This window comes from Lolium rigidum, chromosome 5 (genome assembly GCF_022539505.1).
Source record: "Lolium rigidum isolate FL_2022 chromosome 5, APGP_CSIRO_Lrig_0.1, whole genome shotgun sequence".
NCBI lineage: Eukaryota > Viridiplantae > Streptophyta > Magnoliopsida > Poales > Poaceae > Lolium > Lolium rigidum.
In genome coordinates this window covers 32,371,129-32,397,693 of record NC_061512.1, presented here as the reverse complement: position 1 = coordinate 32,397,693, position 26,565 = coordinate 32,371,129, and the positions used below count along the sequence as shown (strand labels likewise).

Sequence of the window (26,565 nt, the reverse complement as noted above, 5' to 3'; positions counted from 1 at the left end):
GACTAGGGTTTTGTTAGAAGTAGAGGGCAAGTAGATCTCGAAGGTTTAGGCGAAAAGTACTCGGCGATTATGAAAACTAGGGTTATGTTGACAGTAGATTCGATCCTTTCTTTGTCCCTTGACTCCCCCTTATATAGGAGGTGGAGCCGAGGGTTTCGTTTTGTACAAGTTACAGAGTCCGGGACGATTTCTAACTCGTCCCGCCAGATTACAAAATATACTTTCTATTACAACTCTAGCTTTCCTTAATACATCTTGGGCTCCCGAATCTTCTTATTCTTCGGATAGTGGGCCTTCAGTAAATCCCGGGTACCATCTATGGCAGGCCCATTTGGGGTGCCTATGTCAGTCATTGAGCGTAGAGCTAGATTTAACGGCAAAACTCCTGAAAAAATGCCTGATCTCATCATTAACTTTAGGTTTCAGACACTTTTCTGCCGAATCTCCCTCTTCCAGATCCTCTTTGCCTTCAGGGAAGCCTTAGGACGGTTGCTGAACCAACTCGAATGTCGAAGCTACCACTTCTGCAGAACAGGCATCACTTGTCCACAAATCCCCTTGTGATAGTCTGCAGTGACGTTTATAATCCTGCTCTGTTTTCATGCAGCAACCATCTGGCCCAGAGCCGATCAATGATAATGGCTCCCTTTTCAAACTCCTCTCACCAGCTCCGGTGGTTTCCTTCTGCAATAATTCACCCTCTTTCAGGATAGTGGTGACGCAGAGCCAGCCGATTCCAACAAAATCGGCTCCTTAGGGCAAAGAACTTTCAGGGCGAGCTGCCCCCCGAGCCTCAATCAAGGCAAGAACAGAGTTGGTCTGACCAAATCGGCCATCATCGGCTTCCAAGCTGTAGTGCATAGTCAGCCGATTCCAACAAAACCGGCTCTCAAGAGCAGAGAACCTTCAGGGTGAGCTGCCCCCCGAGCTTCTTCAGATCAATTCCTGCGCCTTGCTGATCAGATCGGCTCATCATCTTTGGCAGGCTGATGCAACTCCCGGTAAGGATGTTCTGAATTTCTGATGCCCTCCAAAACTCTGGAAGTAACAACCTCCGAAAGTGGCAGCTACCAAATCGCCATCTTGGCCACGCTCCAGGCAGAAATGCTACAGCCGATTGCTCCATCATCGGCTGTCCCCATGGTCCTAGAAGAGATATGTTCCCTTCGTTGGGCTCCTCCTTAACCTGACTTGCATGTTTATGCTGCTCTTGTCGTTAGTCAGGGTACTGGTCCTCAATCTAGCAGACAAATATCAGCGGCTTTAAATGAGCCAAAGGTAGCTCTGGACGCCAAAACTGACGCTCCTGCTAGCACCGCTGAACTTGAAGACTTGCCAATGGGAGTTAGGGGTCCTTGAAGAGAGGATTCGAGTCACCAACAACTCCATTGAGGAGTTCGTCCAGTACAGCCTCTCCATGCAACTTGATAGCTGCTCCATTTTATCCTTAAGTCGATGTCTGCGCATCGGCTGTGCTTAAAAAAATTTCAATTTTTTACGGCCGATTTACTCATGTATCGCCCCCCATACTTTATCAGAGAATATATCTTGAACTGCCGGGCATTTGACAACCACTTCAAACTTCGTATCCTCGTGTTCTATCCGTCTATGTGCCCCCCGAGCCGATTCTGTCAAGTAATTGATGGTATCGGCTCTTCAGGCATCTGTTGGATCAAAGCTGAACACAGACACAACGTATGTCGAGGATAATTTTGGCCGATTGCTAGAATCGGCCTCCTTTTCCATTGCAATGCTTGACGATGGTTTGCAACTTCTTGGATTTCCACTTTCCATTTTTTACGGCCGATTTACTCATGTATCGGCCTCGCCACGTACGTCCATTGTCTTGGACGTTGCTACTCCGTCAGGCCGGTGGATAAAACCAGCCTTACCCCATTTTTCGAAGCTTCGATGCGCTCACAGCCTTCTAAACTGATTCCAGAGAGCGGCTCTTGGTCATCTGCTTCCCAAACGCTCATGGCGGCTAACGATATCTCGATTGAGTCATCTGCCTGAACGACTTCCACGTCATCTCCATCCCACTGTATGATGCATTGGTGCATTGTAGATGGAATGCAACAGTTAGCGTGAATCCAATCCCTTCCTAGTAGGACGGCATAATTGCTTTTGCTGTCGACGATGAAGAACGCGGTAGGTATGGTTTTCCGGCCCACAGTAAGATCTACATTCAGAACACCTTTTGCTTCTGTTGCTTGGCCGTTGAAATCGCTCAATGTGACGTTGGTCTTGATCAGATCATCATTGGACTGTCCCAAACGTCGTAGCATGGAATACGGCATTATGTTGACTGCCGCTCCGGTGTCAACCAACATCTTGCTGACAGGCTGCCCATTGATATAACCTCTCAGGTATAGGGCTTTCAAATGCCTGTAGCTTCTATCTCGTGGCTTCTCAAAGATAACTGGCCGTGGACCGCAGTCGAATTGAGCCACCGATACTTCCTCGTCGTTTGGAGCGCGAAACTCTGACGGGAGTATGAATACCATGTTTGTATCAGCCGATGCCTCTGCATCGGCTTTTGTCTGTTTAGGGCGCCACACTTTCTTGGTAGGGCGCGCCTTTGTCTCCAATGTTTGCTGAATTTTCACGGCCAGATCGGGCCGTGTCTTCCTCAACGTGTACAAGTACTGTGCCTCGGCTTCTTCCAGGTTTCGCAGCCACTGCACCCTACGCTTCTGAGAATGGCTGAGTCCGTCAGGGCACCACCTTGGTCGGTGATACCTATCTTCTTCCCCATCTGACTCCTCAAAGTCTTCTTCTTGAGACGACTCAGCTCGTTTGTTCTGAGGTGGGAGAGGTCCTAGACGCTCGAACACTGAAACCTCATTTGCCTTCTTCCTTTGTTGTTTGCATTCTGGGCAGTTCTCGATTGTTGGCAATCGGCTCATTCCTGAGTCCCAGCAATGTTTGAAGAAAGGACAGTCCCAGTGCTTATCCATGTTGTCTTGCTCCCTTGACCTCCCTCTAGCGTGACGTTCGTATCCGTCGTTGACTCCGTCATGCCGACGATACCTTCTGTCCTCTGCATCAGACCGACGATATCTTTCACCGTCTTTGTCGTAGCGCCGACGTCGGTCATACTGCTGCTCATATTTGTTGAGGAGATGCACGGAGAGTGGGCGTTGATACCGTATGCTTCTCACCTCCTCCTCGGTCAGGTACCGTCTATCATCATCTTGGGGCCGGTCGCGTGGAACGACCTCCTCTTTATCCTTGCCACGGGAGTGGCTGCTCTCTGCTTCATCTTTGCCAAGGCGGCTTGCAAGCCCTGCCATGTTGACATCAAAGGAGAAACCTGGATCTCCTATGGGGTGGCTGAGGTCCACCATGTTGACGCCAGGAAACGGACGTGTGTCAACCTTCATGGCAAACCGTCCGAAAGTTAATCGGCCCGATTCTATCGCCATCTGAATTTGTGCGCGCAACACTTTGCAGTCGTTGGTGGTGTGAGTAAACGTATGATACCATTTGCAGTATGGCCTACCGTTCATCTCTTGTGCCGTTGGGATCTTGTGGCCTTCGGGTAGCTTCAGCTGTTTCTCTTTTAGTAGCAAATCAAAAATCTGCTCAGCTTTGCTCACATCAAAGTCAAACCCTCTTAGAGGCCCTGGCGGATTCACCCATTTGCAGGACACGGGCACTGACGTCCGAGTCCACTCAGCCACCGCGACTTCCTGACCCTCCGCAGAATCTTCATCTTCGTCAGCGTCGACCAGGCTTATCGCGCGCTTGTACTTGTCTTGGTACAGTTCTGGATGGCGCTGTTCATATGAGGCCAGTCTCTGGACCATGTGTGCCAACGAACTGTACTCCACTTGGAACGTCAGATCCTTGAGTGGCACTGCGAGGCCTGCCACGGCCAGCTCGACTGCTTCTTTCTCAGACAAATGAACCGAATAACATCGGTTCTTGACGGTTCTGAAACGTTGAATGTATTCAGACACCGTTTCTCCTCTCCTTTGCCGAACCTGGGTCAGTTCGGCAATGCCAGCTTCAGTGGCTTCTGAATGATATTGCGTGTGAAGCTGCTCTTCCAGCTGCTTCCATGATCGAACTGAATTTGGCTGCAGCGAGGTGTACCATCCAAAAGCCGGACCCGTGAGAGATTGCGCAAAGAACCTCACACGCAGCTGATCCGATGCTAAAACCATGCCCAGCTGGGCCAAGTATCGGCTTACGTGCTCGATGGAGCTAGAGCCTTCTGATCCACTGAATTTTGTGAAGTCAGGGAGCCGATACTTAGGTGGCAGCGGGATCAGGTCGAACTCATTGGGATACGGCTTGGAATAGCCGATTATTTTCTTCTTCGGCGAGATGCTGAACCGATCTCTCGTAACGGCACCGATCTGATCCACGGTGGAGGCCGTAGCAGCTGAGCTTTCATGGCTTGGTGCAGTGGCATATTTAGCTAGCCACGCCTGTTTCTCAGCGTCTGCTCCCAGACTCCCTGCTGTTCCAGCCGTCCCTCCTGTCGTAACAATCGCTCCTGCTCCGGCAATTCCTCCTGCCGAAGTTTGGATCGCTTGTGTCCAGTTGTTGCAGTCCGGCACGTATGTGCACACGTATCCGTGTGGGACTTCCTTGGGCGGCTCGTATAAGAACTGGTAGTCGCCAGGATCACCTCCAACCTTGTAGACAACGTATGCCGGTGAACCTTGTTGTTGTGGAGCTGCCATCGCGTACGACAATGGTGGCCTGGTGTGGAGTTGCATCTCTCCCTGATGAGTTCCTAGAACAGGTCCTGAGGGGGAGTACTGATGCTTCATGATTTCTTGCACCACATGAAGCGCGACGCGCTCCAAAGTATTCAGCAGGCTCTCAGAATGCCGATGTAGCGAATGAGCCACAACGTAGTTGATTTCCTGTCGCAGGGCTCTGGTACGTTCCTCCGAAGGGAGAGACAGATCCAACCCCTCGAGTATGCCTTGGGGCGTGAACCCTTTAAACCTGATGCCGTGCGACCGGGTCTTCTCAAAAGAGCCGATGAGTTCGGCTTCACAGATGGCCTTTAGCTCATCGTATTTCCTCTTGTGTTCCGCAGGGAGATCCTCGTACTTGATCTGTTCCTCTGCCATCTCGGGTGTCCGTGTTGACGTGGATGTTGCAGAAGATGTCCCACCGGGCGTGCCAGAATGTGTTACCTGCCAAAACCCACCAGCGGGCAATGGTTAAGCAACATGAAGAGCCGGGAGGCTCCCAAGGCCGCTTAGTGGACCCTGGCACCTCGCGTCGTCCCGCAAGTCTTCCAGCCACGTCCTGGCGGTTGCTAGGGCGTGCTACCTGACCTAGACCCGATCAGGAAGGTGTTAGATTGCTTCGATTGTTCCTGCATGGTAGACACGTAAACATTAAATACGAGCCCTATCGGCTCTCAGGTTGCCCTGTGGATCGGCTCAAAGAGCCGATCGCCCCATGGTTCATGTTGGATTTGCAATGGCATGGGGATCCTGCTTGATCAAAACAAAGCTAAACCAATCTACGATAGTTTAGGGTTTTCACCGCATAACCGGAACGTCCTACGCGTAGTCGGGCCTAGCAGATACGGAAGATGATGGAAACTACCCCTACAAGAGGCCTAAAAACCAACATTACGTTAATTCCCGGAACATCCCTTGTAGGAACGGTAAACAACACCTAACGCACTACCGGATCGTCCGACCCCGAGCATAAGGCCTAACTATGCGGATATTAAACTAATCCTTGAAGGACAAGGAGCAACTATAACGGATTGGATCTACTAAGTAACGAACAAGCAAGATGCTGCCCTTACACCCGGATAGGTGTAAGGGCAGCTAGGTGTCGAGGGACGGCATTGCCAAGCAGATATGCACGAGAAAGCATCAATGCAAGCCCCTAAACACCTAAAGATAAGTAGTGCTACTCGCCATCAACAACGCTTCAGCACGAGTAACACAAGGTAGACGAATAAACGTATACTGCCTAGATCGCGAGATGCGATCTAGGCAGCATGATGCTTACCCGGAAGGAACCCTTGAAGGAAGGGGTGGCGATGCGCCTGATTTGTGTTTGTTTGAACGATGATTGTCCTTCTTTCTCGTAACCCTAGATACATATTTATAGTCCAAGGGACTTTCTAATTGAGGCGTGCACCTAACCGTGCACGGGCTAAACTCTATCTGTTAATTCTAAACACGATGCGATCTACTATGTTACAGATACACGGGCAATCTAGCCCAAACTCTCAGCGTAAGGCTGTTTCAAAGACGCTCCCCGTGTAATCTTCAAAGCCCATCTTCACTTACGGCCCATCTCCTGATTTGGCCAAAATCGGGTGATAACAGATTTGTGTTTTTTTCAGCGTGCAAGTAATGTTTTTGTGTTGATAAACATGTTTAATAAAATATTCTATTTTTATTTTCCAACTTTTGTTTTTTGTTTTGGTAGACTGATTCGTTCATGTGATTTTGCTTGAGATTCCAATCGACCTATGTGCAGCCAGACCAAAAATAAATAAATAAATAGATAGTGATGCACAACTTTAGATTGTTGATACAGAAAATTTAAATTGGTCACATGTCATAGCCGATTCTGGTTTTTTTATTTTTGATTTGCAGGGGCTAAATGAGGATTTATCTGAAAATATTGGGCAGCTACCACTTCGTCCGTTTATTATTCTCTAGCTTGCTATACTATCACTCTCACCAAAACACATAAAAAGGTCACTAGAAAAGGTAGAACGAAAGGTGTCCATGCATCCAAAAAGAAAGGAACAATCCAAAGCTGATACTTTTTGTTGCATCCATCCATATTTGTAGAGGCCCATTCCATCCATCCACTAACTGAGGCATCAGATTCTGCTTAAACACCAAGCAGTCTAGTACAGTGTATATATGGGTGGAAAATGGCCCAATAAAAGCCATCTAGCAATGCAGCTAGTAGTATTCTATCCAGCATTCCAGCTAGCTATCACTCACTCACTCACTCTCCTAGTGCAACATCGAACAACCTTAATTTTCAACCAGGAACGATCTCTATAGATGTTTTTAATCATCTTCTTGATCTTAATTATTAGTTAGTACTACTAGGATAATAGTAGCAGCGGTAGTATTTTTAACCTAATTACTTGAGTGAATCTCTCCAGATGAACTTATCATCTTCTTAAGTCACTCTTAATAATTTAACTAGTAGTACCTGGTTAATTGATTGCTTGCACCAGTACGAACGTACGCTACTTGATCAATTACACGGCAACAGGTTTGGGTTGCTGACCGGAGTAGCCTTTCACGTCGGTCTTGCCAGTCCGGCCGGCGGGTCCGGACTCGGCGAGCATCTGCACGACGTCGGCCATGGTGGGTCGTAGCCCGGGGATGCTGCAGGTGCACCGGACGGCGACGCGCAGCGCCTGCACCATCTCCTCCTTGAACGGGCTCCACGCGAGCCCCTTGTCGAGCGCCTCCGCCTCGGCCGCCGCGGCCACCTTGGCGGTCACCCACTGCACGATGTCCCTCGTCTCCCCGAACTCCGGCTCGATGGGCTTCCTCCCCGTGGCCAGCTCCATGAGCACCACCCCGAAGCTGTACACGTCGCACTTGGTGGTGGCCTTGGAGGAGTATGCGTACTCCGGCGCCAGGTACCCGTAGGTGCCGGCGATGGTGGTGGTGGACGCCGTGGTGTCGCCGCGGGATGAGGCGGTGGCCTGGATCACCTTGGCGATGCCGAAGTCGGCCACCTTGGGCTCGAAGTCGGCGTCCAGGAGGATGTTGGAGGACTTGACGTCGCGGTGGACGATGGCGAACAGGAGGTCGTGGTGGAGGTAGGCCAGGCCCTGGGCGACCCCGATGGCCACGCGGCGGCGCGTTGGCCAGTCCAGGAAGCCCCAGCCACCACCGTGCAGCGCGTCCCACAGGTTGCCGTTGGGCATGTACTCGTACACCAGCAGGTTGCTGTCGGCACCGGAGTAGCAGCAGTAGAGCTTCACAATGTTCTTGTGCCGGATGCTGCCCAGCGTCTCCACCTCCGTCCGCAGCTCGCGCCCCTCGTCCTCCTCGCCGCCCCAGCCGCCGCGGTGCTTCTGGTTCTGTTTGGAGGAGGACACCCAGAGCTTCTTCACCGCCACCAGCTCGCCGCTGCTCAGCTCGATCTTGTACACCGTGCCGGAGCCGCCGTGCCCCACGATGTTCTTCTCGATCAGGGCCTCCAAGATCTCGTGCTGGTCGAAGGTGAGCTTGTGGAAGCTCGTCACGTCGTACGACGACCCGCCGTGGCCCCTCCTCGACCCCGGCGACGACGACGACGTCCCGTCCTGATCCCCGTCCTGGGCCGCCCACCGCCGCATCAGCCATCGCCGCGCCAGCGCCAGCATTGCCACCACGCACACCACCGCACACGCCCCGATGATCCACGCGCTCCCGGCGAGCCCTCGCTTGTCCGCGTCCTTGTGGCACATCGGCATCGTCGTGTCCCTGGGGTTGAGCCGGAACGCCACGCACAGCCCCGGGTTGCGGGCGACGCTCTCCAGGAGCCCATCCTTGATGATCGCCGGTGGCACCGGCCCGGACAAGTTGTTGCCGGCGAAGTCCAGCGAGTTGGGCAGCAGCGCGCACAGAGCCTCCGGGATCTGCCCCGACAGCGCGTTCTCCGACAGATTGAGCACGTTGAGACTCCGGAGCTCGGCGAGAGTCTCCGGGATGGTGCCGTTGAAGCGGTTCACCTGCAGCGACAGCAGGTTCAGTCTAACCATCTTCCCTAGCTCCGCCGGGATCGGGCCGGCGATGAGGTTGTTGCTCAGGTCGATCTTGACGAGGCTTCCCGCGTCCGCGATCTCAGGAGGTAGAACGCCCGAGAGCCGGTTGTCAGAGGCGAAGAGCGAGGTGAGGTTCTTGGCGCCGGCGATGGACGGGGACAAGGCGCCTGTGAAGTGGTTGTAGGAGAGGTCCACGATGGAGGCGTGCGGCAGTGCGAAGATCCCCGGCGGCACGTCGCCTTCGAGGTGGTTGTTGCTGACGCGGAACCGGAGCAGCGGCGAGCACTCGCCATAGGCTGCCGGGATGGGACCGGTGAGGAGGTTGCTGAGGACGAGGATGTACTGGAGGTTTCCGTTGGCGCAGGCGTGCGGTGGCAGCGGGCCCGTAAGCAGGTTCTCGGAGACCTCGAGCACGTTGAAATCGGAGTAGCGGCCAAGGTTTGCGGGGAGCTCGCCGGTGAGCTGGTTCTTGTACACAGACAGGATCTCGAGCTGCGTGGAGTTTCCCAGCACCGCCGGGATGGGCCCCGAGAGGAAGTTCGTGTACACCTGCAGCACGCGGAGCCTGGGCAGCGCGCAGAGCGAGTCCGGGATGGCACCCGAGAGCCGGTTCTCCGACAAGTCGACGTCGGCGAGTCGCGTGAGGTTGCCGAGCTCGTTCGGGATGGTGCCTGAGAGCTCGTTGTAATAGAGCTCTAGGAACTCGAGGTTGGCGAGGCGGCCGAGCGACGGCGGGATGCGGCCGGTGAGGAAGTTGCCGCTGAGCTCAAGATCGGTGAGCGTCGTCATGTTGCCGAGCCACGCTGGCACGCCGCCGCGCATGGAGGTCGTGGACAGGATCAGCACGCGGAGGCGCCGCAGCCGCGTGAGCGACTCCGGCGGCCGCCACACGTCGAAGCCGGGGTTCTCGTTGAAGTTGACGACCTCGAGGGAGGTCATGTTAACGAGCGACGCCACCGGGAACGCGCCAGTGAAGAGGTTGTTCGACATGTCGAGCTCCCGGAGCGCGCGCATCGGGGACAGGTCCGGCACGGCGCCCGACACGCCGGAGTAGCTGAGGTTGAGCGTCTCGAGGGACGAGCAGTTGAGGAGGCTCGCGGGAAACCCGCCGCGGATGTCGTTGAAGCCGAGCTGGAGCTCCCGGAGCGCCGGCAGCGCCGCGCAGATGCCGGGAGGGATCCTGCCGGTGAGGCGCCACGAGGTGAGGTCGATGCCCGTTACGTTGCCGCCGCCTGCGCCGTCGCAGACCACGCCCTGGAACCTGCAGTAGTCCACCACCGGCGCTGGGGAGAAGTCCCAGCGCGCCATGGCCGGCCCTGCGAAATCCTGCTTCAACCGAGACAGGTACGCGGCCTGGGCGTCCAACGCCGCTGCACCATTGTTATCAGGGGCAGCGAGCAGGACAGCGACGGCCAGGATGAGACAGGGCAGTGAGCAGAGAGCGGTGGCTACCATGGCAGGCGGTCAGGCACTAGCTAGAAGACCCACGTACAGGCTGATGGGCACCTGAGCTTGTTGCAAAACTAAAATGTGTGGTATCGCGCGCGATGGAATTGAGGAAATGGATGGAGGGAGAAGAGGGAGTATATAAGTGGAGGGAGAATCTGTGCATTTGTCATTGTTGATGGCGATGATGATGATAGAAAGCAAAAGTGGAAGAAGATGCCCAAATTCACTCATCTCCTTCTCTTCTCTTCTCTTCTCCTCTCTTCTACATGCAGTGCCACTCAAGCAGCACCATCAAACATGGACTGCAACAAGACTTGGTTTGGCTCAGTCAAGCCCACTTGGCCTTCAAAAAGACCGGGCCTATGAGGCCCTGCCCTTAGGCCTCATGACTGTTGACTCGGCCCCGCGTCGAATCCAACTAGACTCAATCAAGTCACATTTTTTGTTTGAGGAAACTAGTAATCATGGAGGAATGGTAAGGTGCAAGTATAAGACAGACGAATTCAAAGATCTTCGCTGTTAATATGCTACTTCTAGTTTTATTACTGAACTTTATAATTATTGTGAGTTTCTATTTATTTGATCTTGATGTAATTGGCCAATTAATTTCATAGATAAGAGTTAAAAGGCCAGTTAGAGGGTGGTGAACTTGTTTTTCACATGAATAATCCTCGGTAATCATCACTCGGATAATTCTCGCATCTCTACGAAACTTTTCTTTACGAGGTCAGGATGATTGCTCATTGGACTAGATATGAGAGAGAGAGAGACTACCTTGAGAAAACGAACTCATTAGCTGCGAAAATACATTGATTTTATTTGTTCGACACATTTCCGCAACACATATACTCCCTCTGATCTATAATATGTGTCACTTTTTTTTGTTTATTTTAGTTAAAATTTGAACTAAAACCCCGACACGTTTTTATTGATGGGAGGAAATCTTTCTTTGGCTTTACCTTGATGGTGCTTCGGGTGATCGCGCCAGACAATCTTGGTGGCCGTTGTTGTGGAAGCGGTTAGAAAACCCAAGAGGAAGGTGTGATGCGCACAGCAGCAAGTTTTCCCTCAGTAAGAAACCAAGGTTTAATCAACCAGTAGGAGAAAAGCGTGACTTCTGAAGGTGTTGCTAGCTGACTAGTGGCAGGGCGCACTACCGGCGTCAGCAACAATGTTGAATCTGCACACAACACAACTAAAATACTTGTCCCCAACTTACAGTGAGGTTGTCAATCTCACCGGTTTGTTGAACACAAAGGATTAGACGTGTCGAGTGGAAAGAGATGTTGCAGTAATTAAAGATAACAGAGCTTTACAGTAAGTAACAGAGCAGGATTGCAGTTGTGGTTGAATTTATCAGTGTAAAGGAAAGGACCGGGATCCACAGTTCACTACAGGTGTCTCTCCATAAAGATAAATAACATGCTGGGTGAACAAATTACAGCTGGGCAATTGACATAATATCGATCATACATGACAAGATGATTACTATGAGATTTGTTTGGGCATTACAACATAATACATAGACCGTAATCCAACTGCGTCTATGACTAATAATTCACCTTCCGGTTATCGTACGAACCCCTTCCAGTATTAAGTTGCAAGCATTAGATTATCACATTAAGCAATGTGTGTAAAGTAAACAATAGAATTAACCTCAGATAAAACATTGTTGTTTTCTCCCTAGTAGCAACAGTATATCTACAATCTTAGAAGTTATTATCACTCTCCCAGAAAACTAGAGGCATGAACCAACTATCGAGCATAAATACCCCCTCTTGGAGTCACAAGCATCTACTTGGCCAGAGCATCTACTAGCAACGGAGAGCATGCAAGATCACAAATAACATATGACATGAATATATAATCGACATCAACATAGTATACAATATTCATCGGATCCCAGCAAACACAACATGTGCATTACATAAAGATGATCTTGATCATGTAGGGCAACTCACAAGATCTAAACATGAGGCACAAATTGGAGAAGACAACCATCTAGGTATTGCTATTGACCCATAGTCCAGGGATGAACTACTCACGCATCACTTCGGAGGCGGGCATGGCGATGTAGATGCCTCCGGTGATGATTTCCACCTCCGGCGGGGTGCCCCCCCCCCCGAGATGGGTTCTGCGATGGCGGCCACGACGAAACTTTTCGTGGATGGAGACTCGGTGTCCAGGGTTTTCCCGAGATCGTGATTAAATAGGCAGAGGAGCGATGTCGGTGGAGGCCAGGGTGGCCCGCACCACCCCTAGGCACGGGCCAGGGCCAGGCCGCGCCTAGGGCTGGTTTAGCCGCCCTGTTGTCCCCCTTCGACTCCCCTCTGGACTCAGTCTTTGTTCATTAGAAATATTGACTTCGGCTTTTGTTTCGTCCAATTCCGAGAATATTTCCGGCACAACTTTTCTGAAATACAAAAACAGCAGAAAACAGAGAACTGGCACTCTGGCATCTTGTTAGTAGGTTAGTGCCGGAAGTCATATAAAAGTGCAACGAAGTGTAAGCAAAACATATATGAATTGGTGTAAAACAAGCATGGAGCATCAAAAATTATAGATACGTTTGAGACGTATCAAGCATCCCCAAGCTTAACTCCTGCTCGTCCTCGAGTAGGTAAGTGATAACAAAATAATTTTTGAGGTGACATGAAGCCAACACAATATTGATCAAGCATTATAAAGCATTATGAGCTGGGATCAAAGTACTCTAAACATAGGCATGATAGATATAATTTAATAGAACTTAGCAACTATGTTATAACATGAAGAGTAGCTCAAACAAAGGGTCATGAATAATAGTGCATTGAAAGCAACTGTTTATTTATGAGCACAGAGTAAACATAACAAAATGGTATTCAGCTTGTGCTTTATGGAAATAGCAAAACATAAATGTTAGGACACCTTCAGAGTTCAAAGGGTGAATAGATACAAGTAATTTAAGAACAAGCAATAGTCATAATCATGAATCAATCAATAATAATTTTGGGACTATGCACATTGCACTAAGAATAACAACTATGCTCTCTTAATTCATTAATAAAGTAGAAGATGAAGACTTAACATAATAGTAAAAGAAAGACTCTTTGCAGATTAAGCACGGTAAACAAGTTTTATAAACCTTCCAAAAAGTATGGTACTTATTATCTTTGAGCTCTCATTGCCACTATCATAAGCATCTTGCATGGTTAAAGTTAATGTGAATCAAAATATAAGCTAATGCTTGACAAATCACAAGTTGAAAATCTCATGCCCTTTGAATACGAGTACCTAAACCTCATGCTACTCAACTTAATTAGGTCCCAAATAAGTTCTTGTCATTGTAAGTATACATGTATCATTAAGAACCTTCAACGGGGTACCTCTTGCCCCATGACATGGGAGCATTCTCATACCAAAATGACAAGACAAACAGACAATGAGCATCTCAGCAATCTTTTTATTTAATATGGGTATAGCTTTTTATTGAAAATGCTTCATAGAATGCTCACTATGGTTCGCTGTAAATTTCCACCATGAATGATGCATGGCTTAGATTAGCGGCCCACGTGTTTCTCTAACTCATATACAAACTCCATGGACTTACAAGTTTCTATTTTATTTCGCACCGCTAGGCATCCATAAGCAAAATAACATGACATCAACTAAATATGATTAAGTGCAATGTCGAAAGCGTTCCCCATGAAAGCATGGTTATGCTAACTCCTAACTTGCAATTTGCAAATATATAAACTTCATAAGATAGTCACAATGATCAAGTTTATTAAGTGCAAGAAAGTAAATGTGCCATCAAGTTCGTGAAAGCTTTACTTACTAATTTTCTCATGCCAAAATTTAATTTGGAAGATAAATAAAAACATGATGAATATACATGGAATTGCAATAATGCTACTAGGTAGATATGGTGGACACAATTGGCAAACTTTGGTTATCGGTGGTTGGATGCACGAGTAGAGTTCATACTCAGTACAGGCGAAAGCTAGCAAAAGACTGGGAGCAACCAACTAAGAGAGCAGTAATGACCATAATCATGCATAGCGACAAAACATTATCAATCAAAGCATAAAATGATATTACAAGGCAAAAATTAAATGATCATAGAGGCTTTAGTTGCCTGGTTATAGTCATAACATGGTATAAGCACTGTTCTAAAAATCATCCGAGATGCCGATTTATCGGCCGATTTATCGTGAATCGGGTGGTAATCGATAAGATTTTGGCATATCGGCCAGTTTATCGCTCCACCGATATTTAGGCCGATTTTCTGTATGAGAGCCGATATTTCGCCCAATTTTCACTCTCACGGCCGATATTTCAGCTGATTGTCAGAGAAATTTCAATGACATTTGGTATGGCAGTCGATATTTTCATCCTATGGTTTTGTAGAATTGTGCATTAGCTTAATTTTTCCATTATTATTGATTCGAATGCAAGGAATCAAGGTACTTGTGTGCAATGCTTAAATATTATTTTTTGCGTAGCATATTATAGAAAATTTAGTGTCGAAAGTTAGGATTTACAAAAAAAACTAACCGATAAATAGTTGACCGATAAAATTGATTAATCGACCGATAAGCGATTAATCTTCATTTTAAGGCCAATCGATAACTTAAGATTAACGATTTCTTGAACATTGGGTATAAGCATGTGCCAAATCATCCTAATAAAACATCAAAGGAGAATACCACAATATTATGCTTTAATGATGGCAACAACACATGCTTCTTTCAATGACACATCATGCACTCTCAGTATACCTGTGCATTTCTCGGGCCGGGCCGGGCCGACCAAGGCTCGACGCAAAAAATCCCGGCCTAGGCCCGGCCCGGCCCGACCGTCGGGCCACGGGCCACGGGCCGGGCCGCTTCAGTAAAACGCAAAAAATGACGGCCCAGGCCCGGCCCGGCCAAAGCATCGGGCCACAAAATCAGGCCCAGGCCCGGCCCAGAGCCATGGTCGGGTCGGGCTTGGCCCGAGAATTTCGGGCCGGGCCGGGCCGGGCTGCCCATGGCCAGGTATAACTCTCAGCTATTTGAGACAAGTCATGATACAACAATAAATACTAAGCATATGACAAGAATAACATCCAACATGACATGCCAAAGTCTATGCCAAAGTCTAGATAAGCTTCCTTTTGCATCACTATAGTCATGAAATATTTTACTCGTATCCAACACCAATCAACTTATTTAAAATAGCTCTCAGAGATGAAATACATTATGGACCAGAGAGCTAATCATATATAAATAAAGAATACTAACGAGCTCTGAAAAAAATTAGAATCGAAAACCAAGAGCTAAACGCAGTACTAGAAAACTAGAACACTCACAGAACAATAACAGAGAAAACTAGAGCGTGCTATGCAATTAAAATGAAGCGGGTCTTTCTCAAAAACAAATGTGCCGGGATCCAACATATGCTACAGGAAACAAAACAAAACTAAACTAAAAACAAAAATAAAGACGCTCCAAGCATAACATATACCGTATGAAGCAATAAAATATAGCGCATGGAGAGATGACCTGTTGCTTTGTTGATGAAGAGGGGATGCCCAGCTTTGACGCTTGTACCTCTTGAATATTTCTTGGGGTGCAGGGGCATCCCCAAGCTTGAGCTATTGTCCATTCTTCATCTAATCACATCATTCTTCTCTCCCTACACTTGAAAACTTTCTTCATACAAAACTTCACACAATTCTTCATTAGCGTATTAGTACAATCAAAATAAACAAATCTATTTGGGTTGAATTACAACATATATCAAACATATATCAAAGCATTAGCTACTGTAGCAACTCTTCAAAAAGCTCTTTGGTCAAAAGAACTAGAAAAGAAAGAGATTTAAGAGGCAAATGCAAATAGTGCAGAAATCTATCAAAACAGAACTGCAGGTAAAGATCGATTTTTTTAGAAAATCCTATGTTTCTCATCTCAAAAAGTAGTCAACTAAAGAAAGTTATATAATAACCTGGGGCATATACATAAAACATGGAAGCTCAAAATTCGTCTCTGACTATTTATACGAATTTTTATGGTAGCAGCACAGAATCTGTTTTTGGACAGCAACTTCCCCAAATCTTACTTTCTTCCTATTAGAGACTATTCTTGGCACAAAAACAAAATAAAAATGATAAGGAGCGATTATTACAGAGGCAATAACTTCAGTAACTCAAAGAAAAGAAAAATTACATAAAATAAACATGGGTTATCTCCCAAGAGTGTTTTTCTTTAATGCCTTTTAGCTAGGCTTGATAGTTTGAGAAGATGATCACATAAGAAATATGCATTGAAGTAAAAGAGAGCATCAAGAAGCAATTCTAAAATAAATTTAAGTCTAACCCACTTACTATGCATAGGAATCTTGTACACAAATAAATCCACAAATAACAAAGTGACAAGCATAGGAAGATAAAACAAGAGTAACTTCAAAATTTTCAGCACATACAGAGGTGTTTTAGTACCATGAAAACTTCTACAACCATATTTTCCTCTCTCATAATAATTGTAAGTAGCATCATGAATAAACTCAACAATACAAATATCGCATAAAACATTCTTATCATGAGCCACATGAATGATATAATTATTACTCTCCATATAAGCATAGTCATTCTTATTAACTGTAGTGGGAGCAAATTCAACAAAATTGCTATCATTATTATTCTCATCACCATAATCATCAGATATAGGAGACATATTGTAATCATAATTAGTTTTCTCCTCAATAGTTGGGGAACTAAAAAGATCATTATCATAAAAACTAGCTTCCCCAAGCTTAGACTTTTCCATAGCATTAGAAATAATGGTGTTCAAAGAGTTCATACTAATATCATTGCTATTAGCATGCAAATAAAGTTCCATAGGTTATTTTTATTTTATCTTCAAAAACTTCATGTTCTAGCTCAAGATAAATACTATAAAGATCTCTAATTTTGTTGTTGTTTTCCTTTAAGCCTAACTAGTGAAAATAAAAACAAGAAACATCAACATGGAAAGTGAGCATGGAATAAATTAAGCAAAACAATAACAAAGTAAAGAGATTGGAGATGAGAGACTTCCCTTGCAGAAATCCTCTTTCTCCGCGACAAAAGCGCCAGAAAATCTTGATGGTACTCCGGTGATGGCGCCAGACAATATTGGTGGCGGCTGTTGTGGAAGCGGTTGGGAAACCACAAGAGAAAGGTGTGATGAGCACAACAGCAAAATTTTCCCTCAGTAAAAAACCAAGGTTTAATCGACTAGTAGGAGAAAGACGTGACTTCTGAAGGTGTTGCTAGCTGACTAGTGGCAGGACGCACTACCGGCGTCAGCAACAACGTGGAATCTGCACACAACACAACCAAAATACTTTGCCCCAACTTACAGTGAGGTTGTCAATCTCACCGGTTTGCTGAACACAAAGGATTAGACGTATCGAGTGGAAAGAGATGTTTGCAGTAATTAAAGAGAACAGAGCTTTGCAGTAAGTAACAGAGTAGGATTGCAATGGTTGAATTTATCAGTATAAAGTAAAGGACCAGGGTCCACAGTTCACTAGAGATGTCTCTCCATAAAGATAAATAACATGTTGGATGAACAAATTACAGCTGAGCAATTGATAGAATATCGACCATGCATGACAAGATGATTACTATGAGATTCGTTTGAGCATTACAACATAATACATAGACCGTAATCCAACTGCGTCTATGATTAATAATCCATCTTCCGGTTATCGTCCGAACCCCTTCCAGTATTAAGTTGCAAGCAACAGATTATCGCATTAAGAAATTAATGTGTGTAAAGTAAACAATAGAATTACCCTCGGATAAAACATTGTTGTTTTCTCCCTAGTAGCATCACATCTACAATCTTAGAAGTTATTGTCACTCTCCCAGAAAACTAGAGATATGAAACTACTATCTCTTGGAGTCACAAGCACATCTACTTGGCCAGAGTATCTACTACCAACGGAGAGCATGCAAGATCACAAATAACATATGACATGAATATATAATCGACCTCAACATAGTATACAATATTCATCGGATCCCAGCAAACACAACATGTAGCATTACATAAATATGATCTTGATCATGTAGGGCAGCTCACAAGATCTAAACATGATGCACTAATTGGAAAAGATAACCATCTATCTATTGCTATGGACACGTAGTCCAGGGATGAACTACTCACGCATCACTTCGGAGGTGGGCATGGCGATGTAGATGCCTCCGGTGATGATTTCTCCCTCAGGCAGGGTGCCGGGAAGAGCTTCAGAACCCTCGAGATGGGTTTTGCGATGGCGACCGCGATGGAACTTTTCGTGGATGGAGACTCGGGTGTCCAGGATTTTCCAGAGATCATGATTAAATAGGCGGAGGGGCAATGTCGGTGGAGGCCAGGGTGGCCCACACCACCCCTAAGCACGGGCTAGGGCCAGGCCGCGCCTAGGGCTGGTCTGGCCGCCCTATTGCCCCCCTTCGACTCCCCTCTGGACTGAGTCTTCGTTACGGAGAAATATTGACTTTGGCTTTTGTTTCGTCCAATTCCGAGAATATTTCATGTACAACTTTTTTGAAATACAAAACAAGGAACTGGCACTGTGGCATCTTGTTAATAGATTTGTGCCGAAAATCATATAAAGTGCAACGAAGTGTAAGCAAAACATATATGAATTGGTGTAAAACAAGCATGGAGCATCAAAAATTATAGATACGTTTGAGACGTATCACACCTCACCCTAGCGATTATGGTGCTCATCCAAGGCCCGTGCGGCACCGCCATCTCGGAGTGCAAGCCACGCCAAGTTCTCTCCATGAGGATTCCGCGAAGATATTATTTGTAACTATCCCAGATCGGATCTGGGTTATCTTGTTAGAGTTTTCACTCATTTGTAAGCCGACTCAACGCATGTAACCCTAGACCCGCCGTCTGTAGTGTATAAGGGTGTCTAGGGGCCGCCGAGCGACATCCATATCTACATCTCCCATCTTCCACCACGCCTCTCATATGGCCAATCATCCACCACCATATATAGAGGATCTTGAGATCTCCTTGAGTTCGTCCTAAGCACAACATTGATAGTAGAATCAGTCACATACTGGAAGTATCTAGGCTGAGTTTAGGCTGGCCTTTGCGAAGTAAAAAATGGCAAGCCCAACCTGGCCTGAAAAAATCAACTTTTCACTATCTCATATTATTTTATTCTTTTTTTGGAGTAAAAAATGTAATGTTGCGCCTATTTTTGCATCAATATGTGAGATTTTACATGTTTGGGGTTTTTGGCTAGCCAAGCTGTCCATGCCTAGGTCTACCCGATGCTGTAGTCAACCTCGGGCTCCACTTTCAGCTCAAACCTTATCCTATAGCCCAGCGCATTTCAAATTACCCCCATGCGAGCTAGGATAAAATCTCAAATTCCAGTATTTGTATCACCTGTATATATTTAACTACTTGTGCATTTCTTTGAAGCATTTTACTTTGACATAAAGTTTTTGAGCTAGACATAGAGTCCATCGAAAATTAAGAAGGTACACCACGCCGTTTCATGTGGCCACGTCTACTCCCTCTAGCCTTGCATGGGACGGGCAAGACTCTTCAGTCCACAGCTGGCCCAGGCCCTACTGAACCCAATCGTGTTTCACATTTTTTGTAGGGAAGTGGACAGACTAGCAGTGGGTAATGATGATGATGAAAGCCCAGCCAGAAGAACATATAATGCAGCTACCAATTTTGGTCTAACCAATGGAGGCGACTGTTAATCTTGTATTGCTATAGGCTTAACAACACTAGTGCACTCGCTGCAATCTCCATGGGGAACAAACCATCACATTTGTTTGGTGCCCATCCAAGTCACGGCCAACACTTTAGGAGGAGAAGAGCTAACAAATAATTAATATATACAAAGACCTTTTTCATCCTAAAAAATATTGTCAAGAAAGCAGCAGAAACTGAGCAAGCATTGGCCATAAGAGACGATGATGTGTGGTTCACTAACATTTATTAATTAACAATGTGTGCATGCATACATATGCCAACCTGCACCTTTTCTCTGTTGAGAGTCTTTTAAGTGAGTGAGAGTGCGTAATTGCTGATGGATTGATCTTGAACATTATTTTTCCATATTATATTCACAGAATGCTAATGGAGTAGTAAAGCCTGAAAGGATGCATAACTTTTGGGGGCAAATCTTGCAGCTGGAAGAAGATATGGGAATTATGGCTCAAAGTCAGCTAGTCAACATTCTCTAAATTAATTTGCTCGACTTCTGTAAAACATTAGGCACCTCGCCATTAGTGAGCATTTCAGGTCGTTGGCACATATTCTGTACTGGTATTAAAAATGTCACTTGAATAAACGGAGACATACAAATTTCTTCTTTTTTAGCCTCTAGATAACACCGAATACAAATCTTTCCCACACACACAAAGAATGACAGTAATACAATGATATGCATACTATTTTTTGCTTTGTTCTCCGTGCTTTGATATCGAGGTATTGCAGGCCATGACAGTTTATTTATCCCTTGCAAAAAAAACATGTGTGTTCCAAATATGTTTTTCTTTGGTAAGGAATAACCTTTCGATAGCATCGAATAATAGATAACAACCTTTCTCAGATAGTTAATACTAATAAAAATCATATACTGGCACATATATTACTCCATTCTGGGTCATTTGTTACCATGTTGTTGCAGAGGTCAGTACTAATCTATTTATTTGTCCTTTGAAAAAACAAGCTTATTTAGTTGCATTATTTTGATGCTTAATATCCCGTAAAATCTTCAATAAAATTTCTATTTTAACAAAATAATACTACTTTACTCGTTCATTAATTTTCCAACTAGTCATGTATAGTTTCCAACTCTTGTTGAAAAATTAAAGACGGTACCGGAATTTTAGCTCTTTTGATATCATTTCTAGTTATTTTTCTCAAGAATAATTCATGACCTTTTCAAGAAAATAGCTACTCATGACTAAACCTATCTTCTGGAACCGCTTTTGTAAGAAGATACTATAGTCTTTGGTGGATTTTCTCAACATTAAATATTTATTTTTCTACCTTTGTGATAGTGATAGGTCATAATATTCATGTTTTTTAACTATTAATTACCATTTACAGAAGTTGTAAAATAAGTTTACATAATTCTGCTACCACAACAATCTACACGCAGAGTCGAAATACAATATTAAAGACAAACCAGTGAGAGAAATAACGACACGTATAAAAGTCAAGCACATTTTTCTATAATTTGCAAAAGCTGAATGAATAAAAACATTATTTTGTGGTAGGTCCATTGCAAGGAATCCATAGTGGATAAGGAGGTGTCCTCTCCCTCCCTATATATATGTGTGTGTGTCATGCATGACAAAGGTTGGGGATGAATACACACGACAAAAGATGCTCACTCAAAAGGCCGGGAGCACTTGTGATTAGATAAAACTCACCATGGTGGCCGTGGAGGTGGAAAAGGGAAGACCTTGACATGCTAAAGGAAAAAATAAAACCTTTGTTTGCATGTACATGAACAAGATGCATAATCCATGTGTTTCTGGATTGGTGAAAGGCATTAGGTCCAGCAGCACACATCATCTGATCAGGAAAAGTTTCAAAACGAATCGCCACATATGGAAGAAGATGGCCCACTCTTGTATCAATTAAACTAGTACTAACTGATTAAACAAGATCATTATATGTTTGGTGTGAAGCAAGTTGCTCGTGCTTTGTTGGTTAGTATAGTCACTTGTGTCGAAGAACTGATTACCAGTGAGTAAAATTTCTTAAGTAATTTCTGGTGCTTTGGTAAAATCCTAAGTACAAATTAAGAGAACAATATGCAACATACACTCTGGTGTGAAAGATCCCAACACAACGTGGAATGGAAGAATTAGTTATTTATTTGGTAAAGCTTTTGTTTCTTTCTTTTTCACCATGGATACTAGCAGGATGTAAAAACAGATCACATTTCGAAATTCAGTGGTAAGAAAAGAGAGAGAGAGGGATGATTACAGGGCCATTAATTAACAAGGTGAAAACACAGTCATGTGGCATTAGCTTGTAGTAGTGGAGGTAGAATGAATTCTCACTTAGCTCCTGTCATTATTTCTGGAACAATGAGATCTGAGGCTGGATTGAGTAGCCCTTGCCTAGGAGCAGCTGACCTAATTAAGCTGGACTGGAGCATCTAATCTATACTTATCTTTCTGTAGAAAATTAGTGATCAGATGCGTGCATGTATAATAAACTAGCTCGATCTTGGCCAAACAAGTAAGGATGTGGCTAGCTTCATAACAAGACCTTCGCATATCATTGACACATCTGAGACGCAAAATCCTAGTTTAATTTTCCAACGACTCTTTGTGGATGAACATGCATTTCAGATCAAATAGTTCGATTTTATTGTCATCTTTCAAGCCATCTAAAATTTGCACACCACTTTAGTCTGGGCTTTTTATAGTAAATATAAATATATAATTCCCGGGCTAGTTGGATGACAAATAGCATAGGACAAATATGGAGGTTTGATGAAGATCTTAAGGTAGAAGAGAACAGAATGCTGATCAAGACAAGAATGGACGTGCGAAGGCGAAAAAACGTCATGTTCAAACCGCAACAAAATTCAAGTCACATCAAGCATATGAAAGCCACTTATTTTCTTTCCAATTCTTACTAAACAACATAATGAAACTTTGTCTGCAAGTCGAGTGTACATTTCTACTTGAAAAGGTCCGGTACATGGGCTCCATCAAAGTGACGTGGCTGTGGGCACATTATGATATTTGGGTGACAGGAGGAAATGAATGATTAATCAGTGCACGAGTGCAATGGATATTGACTCAGTCTATCACAGGTAGGTCCATGATTAGTTCCACCGTGGCATCCTATTCTAGTAGTGCGTGGGCTTGGATATTTAGTGCAAACATATGAGGGGAAAATTGAAATTTTGTCGAGCTCGATGACTATTAGGACCTTGTAAAAGTAAAAATATATCTAAGAGAATTTAAGGGAGAAGTAGCAAAGCATAATGTACATCAAAAATACAGTTTACTGTAACTTTTCATATATCAGCAGATTGCAAGATGTGACAAAATAGTAAAAGTCACTTCCGTTTCTTTGTCCAGATACATTTTAAAGGATTTAATTCTTATTGCAATCCTACTATAGTTCTTTTGTATCATAAACCCAGTCTGCATTCAGAAACAGTATGTCAACAAAAGGCTTTTCTTAGCAGAATGTGCAAGAAACGTACACGGGACATTTTTTCTGACTCGCTGACGAAAGATAAGACCTGGTAAAACTACAAATATAGCTACAGAAATCCAACTGAAAAAGGAGCCGAGCAAAAGATTAAAGTAATATGAATTGTTAATTTTGATTATGTCACCGGATTGTAGGATGTGCCAAAATAGTCTAATTCATTTTAAATGGTTTAATTCCCATTGCAGTCCTACTACAGTTCCTTTGTAAGATAAACTCTATATGCATTCAGAAAAGCATATATCAACATAAGGCATTTATTCTGTTCAAAATGCTCTAAGAATTATATTTATGTTGCTTCAGAGATGTCAGGATGCACTCAAATGCAACAACAATTAGTACTTCTGTTTACAAAAACAAACATGCAAGGAACATAGTGCCATAGGTATCTAGCTAGGTGTGCTGGTTCCCCTCTGTCGTTAAGCGTACATAGTGCCAATGCAAGTGCAACAATGGCGGTCCACTGATGGATTTATTAGTGGGTGCAGTGGTAAGTAGCAGCAATAGCAGCTGACTACTTGAACCTTTCAAATTTCTGTGGCCATCCATGACCATCCGTGGTGGTGTAGCCGTGTAGCCTCTTCACTATATTGAGCAGGATGCCATCCGTCAGCAAAACACGCATGATCATCCATGAACAGAGCATGTTTCGCTCAAGTCATAGTGCCTGCATGCAATCGGATGTGTGGGTGCGATTGATGCACCCAAAAGACAAGATGCTTCTGAATTGGGGCACACAGTCTGAAGTTGATTGATTCATAGTTTGTCCTAACCCTCTCAATCTTTCTCTTTGTATGCTGTATAAAGCATGTTCAAGAAGTTTCTTTGTCGATTGGTTGAAATCAACGACCGGTTAAGATGTCGATGGGCATATAAAAAAGTGTATGATCAGTCAATGACATATATAAGGATAGAATAGTGGATGTGGAAGGAAAATGCAAAGGTCAGCACTAGCCTTGTAGCAAGATCCCAGTTTCCTTCTGTTCATGCTGCCAAGAAAGCTAAACAAGAATCCCCAGGAAAGCAACCTTGGGTTTCTGTGGTCAATGCAAGCATCTAACTATCCTGATGGATGGTTTGCGTCGATGGATGGATGCAGAGATGGTGAACCAAGTAAAGATTGTGCCAAGCAAGCAGCGGCATGGGTATCAATCAACCAGAAAGATGAACCAAGGCAGCAATTCCTGAATTTAAAAATCACTTCTAATGCACGGCTGATCAGCAAGAACAAAACCTGGAAATGGTATCTTGTTTTTATTCCTTGAACATATATACCTGTCAGATTAAGCCGCTTAAACCTAATAGGTAAAAATATGCTTTCATTGAGAGTTGAACTCAAGACCTCCCGCTTACTAAACGGGTGCTCTAACCAACTGAGCTATGAAAGCTTGGTGCAATTAATTGGAAGTTTTATAGAAAGTCAACTTAGTTGAACATGTAATGCCATGGAACAAGGCTGCCACGTGGACATCAACAAAAAATGAAACCGAACAGACAGAGCTGCATTCTCTGAAAAAAAAATGAAACCGAATAGACAAAGCTGCTTTCACTGAGAGTAGACCTCCCGCTTACTGAACTGCTTGAAGTATTTAATTCGAAAAGTTATACCAACTTATTAGCATACCATGTAATGTAATGAAACAAGGCTGACACGTGGACATTAGCTGATATGAAATAGAGCAGAGAGAGAGAGAGATTGTTCCAACAGCTATTTTCGGAGAGAGAGCTGCATTCTCTCGCAAGGAAGTATTATTCGAGGAGAATATCATGTGGAAACCACTATTACGGCTTAAAGCATGTGTACAAGTTTTTTCAAAATTCTTAAAAAACACCACATGTAGACGAAGTAATGTTCTATAAACATGTGAAATTTCTAGATCAGACAGAGAGAGATTGTTCCAACAGCTATTTTCGGAGAGAGAGCTGCATTCTCTGGCAAGGAAGTATTATTCGAGGAGAATATCATGTGGAAACCACTATTACGGCTTAAAGCATGTGTACAAGTTTTTCAAAATTCTTAAAAAACACCACATGTAGACGAAGTAATGTTCTATAAACATGTGAAATTTCTAGATCAAACTCTGTTACATTTGGAATCTAGGAAAAAAAATGCACAATGAATAGTGATTCTTTTTATTGCCACTACCCATTTCTTTATTTTTCTTTTGTGTGCCTCCAAATGTGACTTTGTTTGATCTAGAAATGCAAGATGTTTATAGAATATTACCTCCAAAGATAAAGCACAAGTTATAGATTTTTACTAATTCACGTTGTTTCCTCGTAGTTTCAAATGGGATATCACTGCCGAAACTCGTCAAGGTATCGATGGCCAGAAGCCGTCGGCATAGGCCCATTTGTCCGTCGGCGTAGCCTATACCGACGGCTGCCGTCGGCATAATACAACGTCGGCGCAGCCTAGTTTGATGTCAGTGCGGAAAAAGCCGTCGTCGTAGTATCATGCTGGCCATCGGCGTAGAGGTTAACGACCGTTTGACAATTTGATTTTTTTTTTATTTTTTTCCATATTTTTCAATTTTTTGATAGTTTAATCTGCAAGCATGCTAAATCTCAAGTCAAATTACTTATTAATAGTCAAAATTCCCACTCGGTCACTCATACTACTCCAACCCAATGACGCTTAAATTTTGAGTTCTATCCTAAGGAGCTTTCAAGTAAATAGTTACTGGTAATAGTATTGTATGCCGCATCTAGATGGGGGTGAATAGGTGCTAAAATTCTCTAGATATGCAACTATATATGTGAATTTACTTAGATGACAAGGTATACAACTAAGCAAGATATAGCTAGACAAGATATAAAGGTGCAATCAAGGATAGAGGTAACCAAGCGTGGAGCACTGATGCGCGTAGATGTACACGTCCGTTGGGAACCCCAAGAGGAAGGTATGATGCGCACAGTGGCAAGTTTCCCTCAGTAAGAAACCAAGGTTTAATTGGACCAGTAGGAGTCAAGAAGCACGTTGAAGGTTGATGGTGGCGAAATGTGATGCGGCGCAACACCAGGGATTCCGGCGCCAACGTGGAACATGCACAACACAACCAAAGTACTTTGCCCCAACGAAACAGTGAGGTTGTCAATCTCACCGGCTTGCTGTAACAAAGGATTAACCGTATTGTGTGGAAGATGATT

General features: G+C 44.8%; 1 protein-coding gene and 1 non-coding gene across 2 annotated transcripts; both read right to left on the bottom strand.

Annotated features, from left to right (window-relative positions):
* Window positions 1–6,809: 6,809 nt before the first annotated feature.
* On the bottom strand, window positions 6,810–10,235 carry LOC124658389 (receptor protein-tyrosine kinase CEPR1-like). Its single transcript, XM_047196734.1, has 2 exons — window positions 8,093–10,235; window positions 6,810–7,807 (listed from the first exon to the last, which is right to left on the bottom strand). The coding sequence occupies exons 1-2, from the start codon at window positions 10,178–10,180 to the stop codon at window positions 7,223–7,225; spliced, it is 2,673 nt and encodes an 890-aa protein (XP_047052690.1). The 5' UTR covers window positions 10,181–10,235; the 3' UTR covers window positions 6,810–7,222.
* A 14,494-nt stretch (window positions 10,236–24,729) lies between these two features.
* Window positions 24,730–24,803, bottom strand: TRNAT-AGU. Its single transcript has one exon. It is a non-coding gene; the product is annotated as a tRNA-Thr (tRNA).
* Window positions 24,804–26,565: the final 1,762 nt, after the last annotated feature.

Excerpts from the sequence above, each read along its gene's own strand:
- LOC124658389 (XM_047196734.1), bottom strand. The coding sequence starts at position 10,180 with ATGGTAGCCACCGCTCTCTGCTCACTGCCCTGTCTCATCCTGGCCGTC. Across the intron at positions 7,808-8,092 it reads GCAGCGGCGAGCTGGTGGCG|GGCCTGGCCTACCTCCACCA; the intron begins GTGAAGAAGCTC and ends GGGGTCGCCCAG.